At 46.2% G+C, this 20303-nt stretch overlaps 2 protein-coding genes and 1 pseudogene across 2 annotated transcripts; 1 reads left to right on the top strand and 2 right to left on the bottom strand.

Moving 5' to 3' along the window:
* Nucleotides 1-484: 484 nt before the first annotated feature.
* LOC128580278 (uncharacterized) lies at nucleotides 485-601 on the top strand (annotated as a pseudogene).
* A 5211-nt stretch (nucleotides 602-5812) lies between these two features.
* On the bottom strand, nucleotides 5813-6121 carry LOC128598297 (10 kDa heat shock protein, mitochondrial-like). Its single transcript, XM_053608691.1, has one exon. The coding sequence runs from the start codon at nucleotides 6119-6121 to the stop codon at nucleotides 5813-5815; it is 309 nt and encodes a 102-aa protein (XP_053464666.1).
* An 8506-nt stretch (nucleotides 6122-14627) lies between these two features.
* LOC128562579 (coatomer subunit zeta-1-like) lies at nucleotides 14628-16490 on the bottom strand. The gene has a single exon (XM_053557655.1). It carries the CDS (start codon nucleotides 16486-16488, stop codon nucleotides 16153-16155), a length of 336 nt encoding a protein of 111 aa, XP_053413630.1. The 5' UTR covers nucleotides 16489-16490; the 3' UTR covers nucleotides 14628-16152.
* Between the last annotated feature and the right edge of the window lie 3813 nt (nucleotides 16491-20303).

The following is a 20303-nucleotide window of genomic DNA, read 5'->3' as shown; positions in this document are numbered from 1 at the left end:
GAGACATAATTCACTTACTACACAATCCACCCATTGAAAGTGTAAAATTCAATAGATTTCATTTATTCACAGTGTTGTGGATCTATCACCACAATCAATTTTGGAATTTTTCATCACTCTGTACAGAAACCCTATTCCAAGGAGCCTCCACTCTTCAATATTTGCATTGCCCTCAGACCTGTGTTACCACTAATCTACTTCCAGTCTCTACAGATTTTTCCATCCTGGATATTTGATAAAAACAGAATCAGACTGTATGTCACCTTTTGTGTCTGACTTCTTCCCCTGAACATGTTTTCAAGGCTCATCTGTGTTGTAGCATGTATTAAATATCATTTCTTTTTATTTCCAAATATGAAAATGTTCCATTGCATGGACATACCACATTTTGTTTATCCATTGATGAGTTCTTTTTCTTTCTTTCTTTTTCTATTTTTTTTTTTTTTGAGACAGAGTCTCAAACTGTTGCCCTGGGTAGAGTGTAGTGGTGTCACTACAGCTGGTGACCTTTGTGCATCCTTTTGGTGAAAAGAGCAGCCTTCTTGGTAGTGTATGCAGCCTGTTGCTTTATAGGTTCCTCTAAGGGACTTCGGAGACATTCCTTTACAATACATGTTCATGTGTTAGAACTTGTGCTGTCCCCAATCTAGGGTCCAGACAGGTATGTGTGGTACCTTTGGAAAGTCCCAGGGCACTGTGGCCAGGGTTCACACTGGTCAAGTCATCATGTCCCTCAGCACCAAACTATAGAATAAGGAGCATGTGACTGAGGCCCTTTGCAGGGCCAAGTTCAAGTTCTCTGGCCTCCAGAAGATTCACATCTCCAGGAAGTGGGGTTTTACCAAGTTTAAATCTAAATTTGATAAATCTGAAGACATGGTGGCTGAGAAGCAGCTCATCTCAGATGTCTGTGGGGTCAAATACATCCCCAGTCATGGCCCTGGACAAGTGGTGAGCCCTGCACTCATGAGGACTTATACTGTGTTGCCTGTCATTTGCACCTACCAATAATAAATCCTAGTTCCTGTCCAAAAAAAAAAAGAAGGGAGAAATTGACCTTGCTCAATTAATGGGCATGTTGAAGATTTAGGCTGCTATACATGGACAGGTCCGGAGGGCCCCAAAACAGGGAGCTCCGGAGTGGTCTCACAGTCTGGCCAGTCTGGTCTGGAAACCACCACAAGTTCTGTTTCTCACTCAGGTTTCGAATGCCAATGAGTATCTAATTTTCAAGCTAATGTCTGACCTTGGCCTAGAAGAGGCCCATACATGAGTCTTCCTAGACTGGCATCCATGAAAAGAGCTAATTCTTCAGTGGAAGTCAGGGTGCTTTTCAGAAGTGGAATCAGTGCTGGACTGCTCCAAAGCAACAGAAGCCCACAGCGAGTTAATAAAGCTCATGAATCAAAGACCATCAAGAACAAACTTATAATAAAGAGAAGCTGGGCTCACTGGGCCAGGCGGACGGCCCCCAGAGGAACCAGGGGCACTGTGCTGAGAAGGAGTCTGCATGGGCTTATTTGACACCTGGGTGTTGGCTTGGTGATTTCAAGGGTTTTAGGAAGAGAGGCTCTCTTCTGGATTGGATGTAACTTGGAAGTGGGTGCAATTAATGATTAGATGTCTTAATACTTTTTATCTAGGAGGCAGGAAGATGAAAGTGAGAGTAGAGACTCATTGGTGAAGGAGCCGTCATCACTGATGTTAGGCAGAGAGAGGAATGTTTGGTGATTTTTGTGATTGTTGAGTGTCCCTGTCATTGTCTTATTTCAGACATGGTCAGAGTGGCCTTGCCTCCTTCCATTCTGGAAGTATCTTCAGTGTTTCGTGTGAACCTTCTGCTCTAGCTGCCAGCTGTGAACTGTCATCTGGGGAGTTTCTCATTTTCTTAAAGTCTTTGACAGTCATCAAAATAGATCTGGGCTCCAGGCCCTGATGTTCCTCCTGGTGACTTACAGAGTCACCAGAGTTTAAGGTGACCTCTGCAGCTAGCTGACCACATCCTTAGGGGCTGCTACCACCAGAACTAGATAAAGGGGTGCTGGAGCAATGCCCTGCAGGTGTTGACCACATGACCCTCAGGGACTGCAGGGCACTTGGTACAATTTTATTAATAAGTATGAGGATGCATTTAGATTTTACTAACTTGGTCCTTATGCCCCGTGAACCCAGTTTCTGACTGAAGAAATTTTTTTCCCCCATGTAAGAGTGTTGATATACAGAGATTTTAGTGGTTTCCAAAACTGAATCATTAAACAACATAGCTGGCCCACAATTTAATGGTCAACAAGCATCCTTCATGCATCGATGTAACTTCTTCCTCTCATTGCTGATGGCCCAAATTCTCCTGAAAACATTAATCTGGGGATCAGGAACTGGGACATATGTATGGTCAAAGTCCTTGTAGGTGAGGGCCCTCAGTGCCAGTGGAAGGGGCGAAGGAAAGAAAGGAGATGCTGGGCCTCCTTCCTTTGAATTATTTTGCTTCTCATGTTGTGACCACTTGAGCTCTCTGTGTAGGCTCCAAATTATCACTGTCATTTCTGCCATTCATGAAAACACCCATGGGCCAGCTCCAGAATGACCAGAGCAAACGTGGGTTTCTCCAGCAGGCTTCACCCCCTAACGCCCTGGGCGCTGTGCAGTGCTCTGTTGGCTGCTGTTTCCTGCTCCTACCTTGTTCCTGCTGTCTCTGTCATCCTCCTAGGCTCTTGGTGAATTTGTCCTGGTGGAAAAAGATGTCAAGATCAAGAAGAAAGGAAAGATTTACAGCCTCAATGAAGGCTATGCCAAGTACTCTGATGCTGCCACCACTGAATATGTGCAGAAAAAGAAATTCCCTGAGGTGAGTGAAGCTAGTCCAGGCTACCAGCACGGAGCCTGCTGTCACCGTGGGGTCCTGTTTGGGTGGTGGCTTAGGGAACCCGGCTGGAAGAAGTTGATGCCATTGTTTATGGCTCTGGTCACTGTAAGTGTGGCAGACTCTGTCTTTCTTCATAAGCAATCAATACCTTTTATAGCTAAAATTTACCTACCAAAGGTAATGAGTTTTTTTGCAGCAGAAATTATTTCTAAAGAAGATAGGAACTATACTTCCAAAATTCACCAATTCAGTCCAGAACCTCTCTTAAGCTCCAACCTATAGAGTTATTCACTGAGTTGTACTTGTTTTTCTGAATAACAGCACTACCTCATAGGCTATGTTTTAGAAAAGATGAAAGTGAGTTTGAGTTTTGTGCAATTTGTATTTTACTTGTTCATTAGGAGTATGGGTGTGGGAGAGAGAAAGAGAGATCAAGTGAGACACTAAGTGTTGAGTTTGTGCTGAGTGCTTCTTCATGTCTGAGGACACAGCAATGATCATTATTGACCTCACTCTCCTAGGTCTAGGAAGAGACAGGAAAGACACGAATGGTATGATCCCTGCCAATAGGTCAGTAATTTTATTTCTATTCCAAGACTAATATGCAAGAAATTACTAAGGAAGAATATAAGAGAATATGTAACTGATACAAAAATTTACAGTATAGATGAAATATGTAGGCTGTCATGTCCCTTTGACTCACTTGGTAGAAGAGATAAAAAGAAACACTTGCAGAACACTGCACAATAGGAGCTTTTGAGTGGTAATGACAATGGCACGTTTCCTTTGAAAGAATCAAGCTTTGGCTCGGCGCCCATAGTGCAGTGGCTACAGAGCCAGCCACATATGCCTAGGCTGGCGGGTTTGAACCCCACCCAGGGGGCAGCTGGACAACAATGACAACTGCACCAAAAAAATAGCCAGATGTTGTGGCAGGTGCCTGTGGTCCTAGCTACTCAGGAGGCTGAGGCAAGGGAATCACTTGAGCCCAAGAGTTAGAGGTTGATGTGAGCTGTGATGCCACGGCACTCTACCGAGGGCAACATAGTGAGACTCTGTCTCAAAAAGAAAGAAAGAAACAATCAAGCTTTTAGCCAATTATGTGGAGTGTCTGAAAAATATATGAAGATTGCTGCTCTTCTTTCTCTGGTTAAGTATTCCTTTCTTTCTTTCTTTCTTTTTTTTTGAGACAGAGTCTCACTATATTTCTAACTTTACCACTCATTTGTCTGGCAGATATGCTGGGGGAGATCGCTCCTTAGAGAGTTGATTGGATTTTCTGGTGGTTTGTGAGTCCAGGGGTGACTCATGAACACCACTAGAGGCCTGTCTTTAAAAATATATCCAAAGCCTGGTCATTTCTTACTGGCTGTGCTGTTAGTGCCCCCGAGGGCTAAGGCTGCAAGGCATCTCAGTCCCCACCTTTAGGCTGCTCAGTCACTAGATTTCTAGCTCCCACCTGATCCTTGCTCTGCAACCCTGAGGGTGGACCTTGATGGGATACTTCTCTCACAATGACTCCGGGTGGCCCACAGATGAACACTATTAGCTCAGTCTGGGGTCCTAGATAATGCTCAAAGTCCTCCACACTCTTGTCCAAGTTCTCCCAAGGTAGTTCAATTGAGTGCCAAGTCCAAAAAAACCAAAGCAGCTCACAGGTAAGGCCTTTCCAGTTTGCAATCTCACTGCCTCTTTACTTACAGTTGCTTGAATACAAGCAACCACTTGCCAGTTTTCCACTGCTTTTGTCCTCCTCGTGGGGTCCAGAAGTCTCTTGCTGACTCCTTGTGTCCTCAAAGGGATGTTTATGGTCAGATCCCACAAGCCAGAGATGCCTGGAGTCTTGTCTCCCCAGACTCACCATGCCCGGTTGCAAAGAAGCTGTTACTTGGCCGCCAACTTGCTCCTCCTCTCCATTTTTAAATTTTATTCCCAAACAGATAGAAATTTTTGATGAAAAGTTTCTCCTTTTTCCTTGGGGTACAGCCGTTCACCTTTCTGAGTTTATTCTGCAGTTCACTGTGACCAGGAGACTGAGCTCCAGCCAATGGAATGTGGGTAGAAAGTGGGAACTCCATTTAGGCCTGATCCATAAAAGCTTCTCGCCACCATCCTCACTGATTTTTCCCCGTGCCTGGTGCAGATGACCGTGCACCTGGGAAAGCCAGTTTTAAAGGTGGAGCTACGATAGGAGAAACTGTGATCCTCAAATCACTGCCAATCAGGAACAAAACACCCATTTAAATTTTGGAGAGAGAGAAATGATCTCTTATGGTGTTAAACCACTGAGGCTATAGAAATCAGGTTACCTCAACTAATCTAAGACAAGATTTTTCCAACATTATTTACTGAAAGTTCATCCAGGCTAATTGCAAAGGCTTTATTTATTTATGTATTTATTCATTGATTTATTTTAGACAGAGTGTCACTCTCTTTCCCAGGCTAGAGTGCCAAGTTATCAGCCTACCTCACAGCAATCTCAAACTCCCTGACTCAAGTGATCCCAGCCTCAGCATCCAGAGTACCTGTGACTATAGGTGACCATGCCCTGATAATTTTTCTATTTTTTTTTTATATTTGAAATCAGAATACTGTTATTTAATTTTCTTAAAATGTGTATGGAAATCCATGGCTTTGCTTCAATATAAATTATGTAATAAAGCCAAATTCAGTGTAAAAACACATCTACTTAGAAAACATTTGGCTCCCAGAGTTCTTTGCAGATTGCTTGAGAATCACTAAAGATTAACCACTCATTTACATATTTTTATTTGGAAACGTATATATCACTATCAGTACAGTGAAACTAAATGTTAGACATGGTATGTCAGCAGTTTAGATATCATCAATTTATTATAAAAGAGAGACATGGAAATTATTTACATGATGCAAGACTTCAGAACTTTAGTGGAATGGGCAGCTTCATGTCAATGCCATTTCAGTAGTGATTTATTTCAGTGACTTTCCAAGAATGTCACCATTTCTGAATAAAAAATAATCCTTGTCATCTAGAACTACTTTAGTGCCTCCATATTCTGGGAGAAGAACTTTATCTCCAACTTTCACACTAACTGGTTGAATCTCTCCACCCTTTCCTTTAGAGCCTGACCCAATAGCCACTACTGTTGCTTGCAATACTTTTCCTTGAGATTTTTCTGGAAGCATAATGCCTCCTTTGGTTACAGTTTTGGCTGCACACCTTTCAACCAATACTCGATCGAAGAGTGGAAGAAACTTTCTAAATGTTTGTCCTGCCATGGCTCCCACCTCGTAGCCACCACTCAACTCTAGCCGTGCTGCCGCAAAGAGAGACCGCAAGTCTGGCCCTCGGGACACGTGAAAAGGCAGCGCGCAGGCGCGCTCTAATTTTTCTATTTTTCCTAGAGACAGGGTCTTGTTCTTGCTCAGGCTGGACTTGAACTCCTGAATTTCAGTGATTTTGCTGCCTCACCACCCAGAGTGCTAGGATTACAGGCTCGAGCCACTGCTTCCATCCTATGAAATACTGTTACTAGAGCAGCACGCAGAAGCATGGTCATGGCACTGTCCATGAACTATAAATTATACTTAACTTGCGTTTTAGTTTTCCCATAAATGAAATGAAATCAGTGAGAAAATTGTACATACTCAGCTTTCAATACATGATAATTGTAGTTAATGTTGTTATAATTATCATACGCTAAGCTCCCTCACGCTTGGGTCTATTCTAAGTCTGCAATATATTTGTCTGTTCCTTGTTTCCTTATTGTGTTCTAGGTCTTGCTGTTGGATTCAGTTTTCATGTGGTTGGACTTAGTACCACCCCAATATTTGGGCAACTGGGCCCCTACTGTGCATCTCAGATTTTATAAGGCCCTGCTTTGGCTCCTCTCAAGCCCCTTCCTAGGCAGTGAAGAGTCTATGGGACCTACCCAGACTTCATCTCCTCTCCTTCAAGACTATGGACTGTGGGCATGACATTCAAGAATTCCCTGCCCACCTGGCCCCTAGCCCACTCCCAGAGCATGTGCAGGTCTATTCTCTGGCTTCTACCTCCTCAGGCAGATCACAGTTCTCGGGAGAGCTGAGAGCCAGCCAGTAGAAGCCTGCTTGAGGTGGGTTTGGATGGAACTCAGACTTGTAGACTTTGGTTTCTGTATGGGTGGTGCAAGTTCCCTTGCTGAAGATAAAGATGGAGCCAATGGTAGGAAGAAGAGGGGCAGGGAGCAGAGAACATAATATACAAATCTGCCTTTGCACTTTTAGGTAGCTTCTGCAGAGTAAGGAAGCCCTTGGCTCGATTATATACTTGGAAATATGTGGTTTTTTTTTTTTTTTTTTTTTTTTGGTTAACATCAGTGGGAGGAAAGTTTCAGAGTCCTCACAACAAACAGATTTTTATTTTGTGATTTCATTTGCTGATATAGCTGGGAATGAATCAGACACTGGTTAAAGAAAAAGAATTGAGTTTGAAATAATTGCTCTACTATTTTCCAGAATTTGGTTTTCCTGGTAAGAGGCACAAGGCAATCTAATTCTTATCTCTCCCACTTACACACTCCCAGAAGCCTTTAGGATGTCCTCTTTACCCCTGGTATATTGGAATTGTGACATTATACGTGGACACCCAGCTCTGCATCCTTCTCCATTGTTCCTGTTTGACACTTATACACCTGTTTTGATTCCGGCTCCTGTCTTGTTTCAGTACAATAACAATTCAGATTTTCTCTGGATAGTGGTGTCTTCATCCTTTGAAATGCCAATTGTAAAACTTCCTCGACTAATTCTCCTCATCATTCAACTTTTCTTTCATCCAGTTTCCCATTAGTGCTCTGAAAAATGCATCGTGTCCCTGCTACAAGGTCTTTCTGTGGGTTTGTAACTAATTAGAATATGTGGCAGTTAGCTATAGCTGCATAACAAATAACCACAGAACACAGGAATATTGAAGAATGAAGATTTTTTTGTGCATCAGCAGGCTGGCTAGGAGATGTGCTCTCATCTGGCCTTGGCTAGGGCAGCTCAGTGTCACAAATCTCTCATCCTACACAGACTAGATGGCTGGACCCCATATGTCTTCCCAGGGATGACAGAAAGTCAAGGTCAGAAGGTCAAATGATACCTTCACAGCAGCTTGCATTTTGGCTGATTTCCTATTGACCAAAGCCAGACACATGCTGAGCTTGGGGAAATTACACCCACCTGCTGAGTAGTAGGGCAGTGCAAAGTTGCATGGCTGAGATGGTGGATCCCGACAAGGGTGAAGAATCAGGCCATTAATTTCATCATAGTCTGAGTAGTGTGTATGCCCTCTTTTAGTACCCATGCTGTCAACACCAGCGTCACATGTGCAAAAGATGGACAACATCACATATACAGGCCGAGAGCAAGTGTCAGGGCCGACCTGGGTGTTTCTCCTCCACTTCTGCTCCACCTCCCGCGCTCCTGCTGTACCTGGAGCTGCCAGTAGGTGCTCAGGTCAGGCTGGTCATGGAGGCTCCTGACGCTGGAACTTAGAACCTGGCATGCTGAGCGCGCTGCTCAGAACACAGAACGTCAGCAAACACTGATCCCTGCACCTTAGCAAAGTCTGTAGTCAACACAAACCTCCCAGAGTAGCGGACCCTATTCGAAGGACCTGACCCTGCTGAACTGCCCTCATGAACAGTTACCTGGACAAATCTGGCCCGCAGCAGCCTGCACCAGCTCAGGAGGGCAGGGACCCCCAGGAGAGATCGGACCACCGCCCACCCGCCTGAACCTCACCTCCTGCCCCGGGGAGCCATCCTGTTCGCCATGTTTACCCCTTGCTCCCCACTCCTCTGCTCCCGGCCTCCATGAGGTCTTGCCACAGGGACCGTGGGACGTCCTCAAAGCGCTACGTGATGGTACCTCGAAGATGGGATCCGCTTCGACAGCCCGGGTATTCCCATGTTGGGGAACTTCCCAGGGTGTGCTGGGAAGGCTGCCCCAACAAGAAGAGCCTGCTACCTGTTTGTCATTTCAGGTGGGTGGGCCGCCAGGGGACTGTGAGGATCCCCCCTCCTGACTGAAAATGGACTCGTTCTGCAGGACCAGAGCAGGTGATCAGCTCAGCACTGTCCTCACCATCACGTGACGTCCCAAACCCAAGTGCCAAGGAGACTGTCCAGAGTGCCCTCAAAGACAGGATGAAAAAGACAGTGAGGGGAGAAGACCAAATATTTGCTGATGGTCTGAAAAATAGAAGAAGGTGCCATGACAGCAGTGGGACTGGACATTCAGCCCTTGAGCCCCTGGTGGCCAGGAGTCCCAGCTCCTTTAGTGCCTAAGCCTGAGGGTTTGGAGAAAGGTCCCGATTCCCAGAGCTCAGAGGACCCCTTGAATAAGAGATCATGCACATCTTCTGTGAGCTCCTTGGCCAGCACGTACACATGTGGCGTCCCTGTCCCCAGACGCAATGCCGTTACCAGTTCCTACAGCTCTACCTGAGGTGTCTCAGAGCTCCAGAAGAGAAGCGGCCCCAGTTCCTCGCCCTCCTTATCCAGCTCCCAGACGCAACAGAGGCCAGCACAGAAAATAATAGGAGAGGAGCTGTGTCATCATTCCAGTTCCTCAACTCCACCTGTCACAGACAAGGAGTCCCAGGGAGAGAAGGCTGCAGAAACGACCACGCAGAAAGAACAAAACTCCTGCAGTTCCCCATCTGCACCTCACAGCTCTGGGCCGCGAAAACAGAAGTTTCAGCTGCTGCGTTGTAGGCCGGGGGAACCTCTGACTTTGCCTCCACCTCCCAAGCTTGGCTATTCGGTCACTGCTGAAGACCTGGACTTAGAAAAGAGAGCTTCATTTGATTGGTTTAACAAGCTTTTGGCAGACACGACAGAAGCTGCCTCCACCTGCCTCCCTGAAACCCCAGCCACCATGCAGCCTGCATTGACTTTTACCTCATCTCCTGCAGAGACTGTGGCCTCCATGGCCTCCCTCCCAGCCCCAAGCACTAACCCACTGCTGGAGAGCTGGATTGAAAGGCAAAATCCTCCAGGCCTCCCACCCTTCCCAGAATCTGCTAGATTGGGAACCACTGAAGACCATCTGTCTGCAACGACACTCAGCCTTCTGGCTCGGATGGGCATTTCACAGTCAGGGCCACTTCCAGACACCACTACAGACTCAAATTCCAGTCGAGATGATGGAGGTGGACCCACCAGACACTGACACCAGGTCACCTGTAGCTCTTCCAGCAGAGACGTTTACCAAATCCCAAGCCCTATCTGCCCCATCCGCCAGCGCCATGCAAGGATTTCAGTTTGGAATTCTGAACACCCCACCTTCTAACCCTCCATCTTCTATGGCTCCTGCTGTGCCTTCCTCATCTCCCCTGAGCAGTGTGAGCCTCACTCTGGCATATGGAAACTCTGCAGTCCCGGCCCCAGCTAAAAAGCCAAAACCGACCCCACGCCAGCCAGGCTTTTCACTGCTGCTCATTCAGCTTTTCGAGGTTTGGTAACCACAGCCTTTGCCTTGGGCACACCTGCCGCCACTCAGCCCTCCTTGGCTACCACCATGGCTGTTTTCTCCCTTGCTAGAGCCTCCACCCCCAGCTTTAGAGCCACAACCCAAACCAGCAGCAGAGGCCCCATTAGTTCAAAGTCTGGTCCCTTCCCACTGGGGACATCAGCTGCCCCACCTGCCAGTGAAGACGTTGAGATGAGTGAGGATATCTCAGGTGACAGCTCTGCTGCAGCCACCATCCCTGCCTCTGCAGCTACAACCAAAACCACCAGAAGTAGGTCCCGTAGATCGGTGTCACATGCCTTCTCCTTGGGGACATTGGCAGTCCCACCTGCCAGTCAAGACGTTGAGATGAGTGAGGATACCCCAGACCACACAGCCACCACCTCTGGCTTGACAGCTACAACCCAAACCACCAGCAATGGGACCAGTGGCTCAGTGCTTGGCTCCTACACATTGGCGGCCTTAGCAGTTCCAGCTGGCAGCAGGGCCTTGGGAATCAGTGTGGCTACCCCAGGCTCTAGATCCACATCAGGAGAGTTTAGCATCGGAGCAGCACAGAATGGGACCATGAGCACTACCACCAGCTATGGGGGGAGCTTACGTCAGAAAAGGCCGGGCACACCCATCCCAACAAGCGAGGTCTTCAAGGTGCCCAGCCCGCCTGTCAAGAAACCTGCACGTGGAGCCACCTCCAGTGCCACCTTCCATCAGAACACCGCCACCACTGGAGTGGGCACATTGGGCATCAGCGTCTCCATTAGAGCGTCCTCAACACCCACCCAAGGCTTTGTTGGAGGTGGGCTTGTCGTGTCTCCAGCCCCTGCACTGCCCTTCATGCAGGATCCAAGAATCCAGGTGCTCAGCCGGAACTGAAGGTCAGAAGGAGACTCACCTCTAACAAGTTGCCTTTGTCCCGTAACTCTGGTCCCCCAGCACCTTTCCCAAATCTGGACCATGGCAGCTATTAGGAAGAGGCTTTTACCCTTCAAGTTACATGAATAAAATCTGCTCCAGGTCTTTGGATTCAGCCACCAGCAGGGCAGTGGCATCCCTGGTGCCCTTTGCCTTCTCCTGGGGGAAGTACCTGCCTTGGGGGAAGGGAAGGCTGCTTACAGCAGGGCAGAGCCAGGGACCTTTACTTAGACGATCTCACTGGTGAGGCTGCAGAACATTCTGTACATTCAGTTCACTCACTTCCTAACTCTTGCTTAGTGTGTAACCATACTCAGGTGGCCTCCCTGCCCACCTTTGCCCTGACAGCCATCTTTGCTGGCAGCTATAAGGTGCAGCCCACTTGGATGTCTGTGCATTTGGTAGGATTGGGAAAGACTTGTTATCCCTAAAACATTTCCTTACTTGGCTTGGCTATCAGAAGTGGCTCTCTTGCCTGAGTTCCCTTAGGGCAGTGGTTCTCAACCTTCCTAATGCTGTGGCCCTTTAATACAGTTCTTTTGGGTCACGACGCACAGGTTGAGAACCACTGCCTTAGGGGACTCTTTCTCCATTTCCTGCTGCTTTGTCCCTGGTAGGATTTAATCACAGTGTCTGCTGCCTTTGCCATTTTCCTCCTGTCTATTCTGAGTCATTGCCTCATCTCCCAACCTCTCTGCCAGCTGGCCCCTAAAAGCTTGCTGGCAAAAGACTGTTAGCATGGCAGAGCCAGGGGTGACCACTTCCCTCCACGAGGGCAAAGCTCTTAGGGCAGGCAGGACACCCATGCCTGTGGTCAGCTGCCTCCTACCCCACCTCCTTGGTGGCCTCATGGGCCGTTGTCTGCCTCTCCAAGATGATATGTACGAGGCCTTGTCCTGTTACTTGTCTGATGCTCCTGCCTATGTTTGAGGAGAAATCGAATTGTATGAGTGGCGGCATGTTGGGACTTAATTGCTTCAAGTTTCCCGAGGTCCAGCTAACCGAAGGTGGACAGTACAACCATTGTAAGGCTGGAAGTGCTGACCCTGAATTTCAAAAGGTTTTTGCCTTTAAGGGCTGGCAGACCTGGATGGTGGGGGTGAGGACGAGGGGAGTAAATACCTTCCAGTGACAGCTGGGTGCTTATAAACTTGAAGCAGTTAAGCCTGGCACTCCCAACTTGCCAACACTCATACAATTCAATTCTTCCTGTAAGATTCATAGGCATGAGCGTCACACAAATAACACAGGACAAGGCCACCCACATATCATCTCGGAGAGGCAGACAATGGCCCCATGAGGCCCCCAGGGAGGTGGGGTAGGTGGCAGCAGACAGCAGGCCTGGGTGTCCTGTCTGCTCTAAGAGCTTTGCCTTCATAGAGGGAAGCAGCTCACCTCTGGCTCTGCCATGCTAACAGTCTTTTGCCACCAAGCTCTTAGGGGCCAAACTGCCAGAGAGGACTGGAGATGAGACATTGACTGAAAAATGGCAGGAAGAAAATGGCAAAGGCAGCACACACCCTGGTCTCTAAGATAAAGCTAAACTTCAAGATCATTTTCTTTTTTTTGGCCGGGGCTGGGTTTGAACCCGCCACCTCTGGCATATGGGACCGGCACCCTACTCCTTGAGCCACAGGCGCTGCCCCTTCAAGATCATTTTCAAACAATGAAATCCTACAAGGGATGAGGGAGTATTGCCCTCCACTTATGAGACCTCACTGGGGGCTACCTCACCCATACTCTAAGTTACAAACCCTACCTTAATCAGCCTTGCTTTCAGGTTGCAACTTAGTTATTTTCCCTCCGAGAGCCCTGTCCAGTCATTTCCCCTTTTCTGCTTTATACTACAACCACATGCCCAGGCCCAAGAGCCCCACTGTCATGCCCACCCTCTTTGGGAGAAGAGTGAATATGAGTGTCATGCCAACTTTTCTGAAGACTGTTCTACGGTTGGGATTTTGCCATCACCTGTTAAGACCAAAATTTGGGGTCACATACTAATGTAGAGTATAGTTTGTTAACACCATTTTCATTGTTTTAAGGTGTTTACTATATTTCTTTAAAAGCTGAGGATGCTGAATGATCTTAAGTGAAATGTTAATACCTTTTTTTTTTGTAGAGACAGAGTCTCACTGTACTGCCCTCGGTAGAGTGCCGTGGCGTCACACAGCTCACAGCAACCTCCAACTCGTGGGGTTCCGCGATTCTCTTGCCTCAGCCTCCCGAGCAGCTGGGACTACAGGCGCCCGCTACAACGTCCGGCTATTTTTTTGTTGCAGTTTGGCCAGGGCTGGGTTTGAACCCGCCACCCTCGGCATATGGGGCCGGCGCCCTACTCACTGAGCCACAGGCGCTGCCCAATACCTTTTGTTTTGATGTATTAGAATTTAGGGTTAGAAAATCATAATAGCTGTTGTTAAAACAACAAGAAATATGCCTGTGTTTCTGTCGCCACTTCCAAAATATGAATGTTTCCATAGAATGCTTTATAGTCATCATGTCTGCGACAGAAGCCCAACCTCCAATTTATCTGTTTCTTACAGAGTGGTTCTGTATATTCCAGTTACCTAGAGGCTCTTTGGAGATTTTTGATACAATTTAAGGAAGAGGGCTAGATATCTGCTTTTGGAATCAGACAAAACAGGAATATTCATCATATTTGTGTATCTGTATGTATTTTTATACTATCTTTGATACCTTACACATAGTTTTCACAATTTATGTTGCCACCACCATGAAGAAATAAAAGCACTTCCAAAAGGCAGGTTTTTACAAACAAAATTCTGAGAACAAATTTTAACTTTGTAAGATAAATAGTCAGAAATTGAACCCTCAGTAATAACCAACATTGGGAATATTGATCTGTTAGTTTACAATGTTGCCTCTTCATTTGCATGGAAGTTGATGGTCAGGTACACAAAGTTATTTTTCACTGTTCAAAATAAGTCACGTGAAAAGATGTTATTTTATTTTCAAATGTATGCATTGTAGCCCTGAGTTTCAAGCTGTATAAAAAATTAAATTGGAATGTATTATTGAAAAGTGAATTTTGTAATTCTACTTTCAAATTATACCTAATTTGAAATGAGGGAAGGAGCAACAACTAAAAGATGGGTTCTCTTCTATAAATGGAGGAAAAGTCTTAGCAGAGCAATGTAATAAAGTGTTATGTTGAGTATAAATATTTAAAAAATGAAAATAAAAATAGAAAAAGATAAATACCTAGAAGTTCAGGGGATCCCAGGGCCACCCTCACTTCAGACCAGCTGGCTACAAATTCGGGGGTTCCCACAACCACCTTTTTGGTTGATAATTCTCTAGAATGACTCACAGAACTCCGGAAAGTGTTAGATTTGTGAGCATAGTTTCTTTTCTTTTTTTTGGAAAAAGAATCCGTTTTATTCCTCTTTGTACACAGCAGTGTATGAGGGTGGCTATCTCCTGACTCCATACATTTCTTACACAAAGATGCCCCCTTAAATATGCCCAGCTGTCTGCCCCACTTCAGTGGTAAAGAACTGGCAGTTAGTGGGTAGGGCAGAATGCCTAAATCTCAGAAAGGTTTTGTTAAGACATTTTTGTGAGGAGGAAGTTTTGGGTCAAGGGGCAGATTAGATGCAAGTGTGGGTGTTGCATTCTCCATCTTCCTGGGGAAATCCGAATCCCAAAGATTTTATGAAGAAAGGCACCTTTCTCAGCAACCACGGGGGAAAAGGCCAGACCTACTACTTAAATGTAAGGCTGAGGCAGAGAGAGGACAGGGTTAAGCAGCAGATTGCAGACCCAAGGCAGAGGAATGAACACATGTGGGAGAGTTGAGGGGACCAAGAGAGCTTTGAAGCCCAAGTCATAAATTCTACTCCTCCATTTCTGAGCAGAAATTCTTCCTCCCAATATTAGAATGGAGTTTTAGCCCCAGGGAGTGGCTGTGCTCCAGGGCACAGTGAGGACAAACCATGCAAAGAGCCCATGGATAGTAAAGAGTAAGGTAGGTAGCTGACAGAGGGATGGACACTCATCACAGCAGTTTTGAAGCTATATGCCAGGATCTGGGTAGAGAATGAATTTTTTAAGCTCTATCCAATAATATGTAAATCACTGTTTCTTATACGCTGTCCCATCAGTAGGAGCTATTCCCAGTCTCTTTCCCAAGGTGAAAGACAGGATAGTAAGAAGGAATGGGAGAAAATGCTGAGGCCAAGTGGGGCTGTGGCTGAGACTGGATACATCCTCACCCATCCCACCCCCACTTATTGTATAAAAAATAATTCTCTCTTCCTCCCCTTGCTGGACATATGGGCTGTTGGGATAAGGCTGGGCAGAGGCAACAGGAGGGAAACACTCAGCACATTCTTTCTCCTGCTTTGATCTGCAGTACAGCTACAGCAAAGGGCCCAGAAGTCGAGGAGAAAATAAGGGGGTAGGAGAGCATGGGAGCATAATCCAGTCTAGACAGGAACAGGATACTTCCCCAGCCCTGTATGCAAATCTGCTGGGAGCTTTACTCCCAGAACCGCAAACGGTAAGAAGGAATAGGATGTGTTCAGGGGGCTTGGGTGTGTTTGTAAATAGAGAGGATGGAGATTTAAGGATCCTTATGATCCCCAAGATGGCCCTGAGAGTATCAGTTGGGGGACTGGATGAGAATTCACAGCAGACGTGGATTTTTTTAAGGTGCTGAGGAGCCAGGAACATTGAGGTCTTCACCGAAAAAGTGACCACTTGATCTGTTCTTTGGCTGACTGCAACACCTGGGACACTGTCTGCCCCGTGAGGGGCACATCTTCACCCCTTAGTGCCACCCGGTGTACCACTTGCTGGGGATCACTCTCTAGGATCACTCCTCCATCTACGATTTCATCTACAGCTAAGAAGAGACCCTCCATGTTCTCCAGCAGAGCTCACTTTTCTACATTTTTCCTCAACATCTGGCTCAGTGAGTCGAAGAGGCAGTTCAGAACAGCCATAAGCATCAGCTCATTTTCATAGGAGCTGCCGATTACATAGAAATAAAGATCGATACTGCTTTTGTATACCACTGTCAGACCTTCCAAGAGGGCAATTTCGCTGTCGGTCCGATGGGTCTTATTGAAAATGTTCTTCTCAAATGTCTTTTGCTCCTTGATGCTGGGGTAGGTGTCATCATAGTACTTGGCAAAAAGTCGATCTCCATCATTGTCCAGAATCAGGATGGCTTTGACAGTATACAGGGAGGGTTCCAAAATCAGTGCCTCCATCTTCCCTCCGTGAGCATAGTTTCTTAGAGTGAAAGGATGCACATTAGAACTGTGGAAGGAAGAGACACCTAGAGCAGAATCTGGAGCAGGTCCAGATGTGCAGTCTCGGGTCCTGGGAACACGTTCCCCTCCTAGTATCAACAAGGTGAGGCAGTACACACAGAGTCCCGCCAACCCAGGAAGCTCAGCCGAGCCCCAGGTGTTCAGGCTTTTTCATGAACTTGATCACATGGTGTTTGTGTAGCTGACCATTAGCCTTCAGCCCTTCTGGTGGTCAGAAGTCAAATGGCATGTCCCAAAGCCCCCAACATACATCACCTTCTTAGACTGTCTGATGGCTAAATCCCCCAGGCCGATAACAATGCTGTGACGAGGCAGGACACTCCAGGACTTTGAGATTTCCTCCCAGTAGCTGAAGCCAGAGACCAGACATCTCTCCAGGTGAAGAGAATTCTTTGCCCCACACTGCCCGGCCTGTATCAGGGAAGACATGTTCACCCTGAGCTTGCTTGCCCTGTGTAGCTGCCATGACACTATCCATAAACATCCTGGTTTTCCTCTCCTTCTGGGCACGTGGTGGGATTATGCTTCTTTCCTTTAGCCCTTTGAAGGCAGATGTGCCCTAATGACTTGCCTTAGTAGGGGAAATGTAAGAGGAAGTGATGAGAAGGCAGAAACTTCAGTCAACGTAGGTTCACCACGTTCCCTTCCCTGATCTCAGGAGCCTGTGGAAACAGGTTGGGATGAAGGGCCCCTGAGCCTGGGTCCCTGAGAAACTAGGAATAAGTGCCCCTCACCAACCCTTGATACACTGCCCACATCAGTGAGCGGGAACCCTTTGTTGTGTTAAACAGCTAAGATTGGGGATTTTTATGGTAGCGCAGCTTACCCTGGTAGCCGGATATTACACTGTGGTGGATCGTGGGCAAGTTCTTTCTCTTCCCTGTGCCCCAGGTTTCTTCTTATTAAAAGCAGACAGTAGTACCTGCCTTTTGAGGCTATGGCAAGAACAAATGTTACACCTGGTAGTAGTTTGCTAGAGAAGTCCTAAGAAAGCACTACAGACCTGGTGGCATAAACAATTATTGTCCTAGAGTTCTGGAGGCTGGAAGTTCAAGATCATGACCGCAGGGCTGGCTTCCTCTGAAGCCCTCTCCCTATCTTCTTCATCCCTCTTCACATAATGATTCCTTTGTGTGTGTCTGTGTGTTCATGTCCTAGTCTCCATCGTGTATAAGGACAACAGTCATCTTGGATTAGAGTTCACCCTAATGACCTCATTGTAACTTCAATATCTCCTTAAAGGTCCTATGTCTATGTACAGTCACATGATGACGGACTGAGGGCTAGCACGTCAACATGTGCTCTTCAGGGGGACACAATTCAGCCCATATTACACGTGGGAAACAGTTACAGTAGAACAGTACATGGCACAGTAAATGTTCAAGTCAGTTAGTGAATATTGTGGTTGCTACCCGAATCTTTGGTCATACTGTTGAGAAAATATGGTCAAGACTTACTTTTACCAGAAGAAAGTTGCTAAACACTATGTTTGATATTATCCCTAGTTAATGAATATATAATAAACAAATAGTCATGTAAGCTTAGGCACAAAACATTTAAAAAATACAAGCAAGCCACTCTGAAATTGCTATATGCCATACTAGCTGAAATATGATATTCTGGAAAAAATAAAACTAGAGACAGTGAAAAGATTAGTAGTTTCCAGGGGTCGTGGAGAAGGTTGGGTAGAACAGGCAGAGCACAGAGGATCTTTAGAGCAGTGAAACTACTCGTATGATACTATAATGGTGGATACACGCCATGTGTCCAAACTCAGAGAACGTACAACAGCAAGTTGTTGCCTTAATGTAAACCGTGACTTTGGATAATAACAGCATATCAATGTACGTTCTTCAGTTGTTCCAGATGTGCCTTTCCAGTGGGGGATGTTGGTAGTGTGAAGGCTCTGAGGGAGGGGGACAGGCGCCGTATGGAACTCCCTATACTTTCTGCTCAATTTTGCTGAGCACCTGACTTCGCCTAGGAAATAGTCCATTACAATTTTAAGAATACAAAACAACATGCCAAACCGTTACTAATAATTGTAAGGAGAGGAGAATAGTTTGAAGATCGTCTTGGTTACATATTGCGATGATGTTTCAGGGTCTTTGTGCCTGTATTTTTGTGTGTATTGTGTGTACATATGAAAAAGATAGATAGATAGAAAATGTATGGATTCTGCAGTCAGGCAAACAATCCTGGATTTAAATCCCAGATCTACTATCAGTGTGTCTTTCGGCAAGTAACTCAACCTCTGTTTCTTCATTCATTAAAAAAAAGTGGGGGGAATGAGACTTACATTACTTTCCTATCTCCTAGTACAGAACAAATGGGGATTAAATATACTCAGCCACCTGACCCAGAAAAGGTAATTGTAAATGTCACTTAGATTTCCTTCTCCTTCTAATTTATACAACAAATGCAAAAACTCAGAAGCACTCATTTTCTTAGTTCTTTATTCATTCATCAAACTACTACCATGTGCCAGAAACAGAACTTCATAAATCAAATGTGATTGTCTCTTTTCCTGTGGAACCAGAGTCAAAGGAAAGAGGGCAGAAGTGAAATAGCTCATCAATAAATACGTAAATGAATTTGGTTAAATGAATGGGACAGGGAGTGGGTGGAGGATGAATTAAAAGCTCTGTTAGGGCAAAAGAAAAGTCAAGTTAAATTCAAAGTTCTAAGTGTGACCTTAGAAGCCAGGTCAGGTGGGTGAGCTTGACTCTGGTCTTCACACGGGGCAAGTTTTTGAAATTCTCTGTACCTCCCTTTTCTGGTCTACAACATGGAAATGACATAGTTTTTTTCAGGTTATTGCGAAATGTAAAGCAACATCCTTCCCTGGCATTCCCCTCATCTCCTCTGTGTGAAACTCCCCCAGCACAGGCTTTCTGAGATGTCTAGATTTCCATTTAGCCTCTGGCCAGCTTAGACAGCCAAACTGCCTGGAAGAACTCACCCTGAACTGGAGGTCATCCAGGGTCCTGAAAGTCCTTCAGGCCATTCCAGAAATAAAGACCTGTAGGGTAAAACCTGACTAGTTGAAACATGCTGACAGAACTACCTAAAACACCTTGTAAGGGATGCCCAGGCCACATTGATAAGCAGAAAACCAGCACGCCCAGCCCGTGTATCTCTCACGGGGGAAGTCGGTTAGAATAGTTCCTAGGCTTCTGAGCAGCAGCTCACCCCCAGAGCTTCTGAGAACACAGCGTTTGTTTCCCAACGGGCCACCTGGAAACCCACCTCCTACATGTGGATTCAGCTGAGGCAGCAGGCTTTGGAGAGGCAGACAGATCAGGACAGTCAAGAAAGGACCAGAATGTGCACCGTCTGGAAACCTTGTATCAGCCACATACCTGGTTTCCCTCTTCCCCGCAGGAGGACTGTGCAAAGGCAAATTGCTGCTCGGGTAGACTTTCCAGACTCCTTCAGCCAGGGGTCTCAGGCAGTCTGTCCTGAGCATGTGAATCTGAAAGTAAAATATTAGGAAAAAGTACTATAAAGACATGTCACATAAATTCCCCTCCACTCCCAAATATAAAACACTTCTTAAAACTTAGTTTTAATGACCATCACAAGACGTATTTAAACTAATAAGCAATGCTAACAATAAGAATAATGAGGGTTACTTCTTAGCCTGACCTTCTGGAGACTACCCCCTTGCAGATGGCGAGGTGAGTACCTGGGCAGATAGGTGCCCCTTGGCACCCAGTTAGGATGCTAACACGGCGCCGCTGGGTCGCCAT

The sequence above is a fragment of the Nycticebus coucang genome, chromosome 2 (genome assembly GCF_027406575.1).
Source record: "Nycticebus coucang isolate mNycCou1 chromosome 2, mNycCou1.pri, whole genome shotgun sequence".
Taxonomy (NCBI): Eukaryota; Metazoa; Chordata; class Mammalia; order Primates; family Lorisidae; genus Nycticebus; species Nycticebus coucang.
The sequence above is the reverse complement of the archived record's forward strand: the minus strand, read 5'-3'. Positions and strand labels throughout refer to the sequence as shown.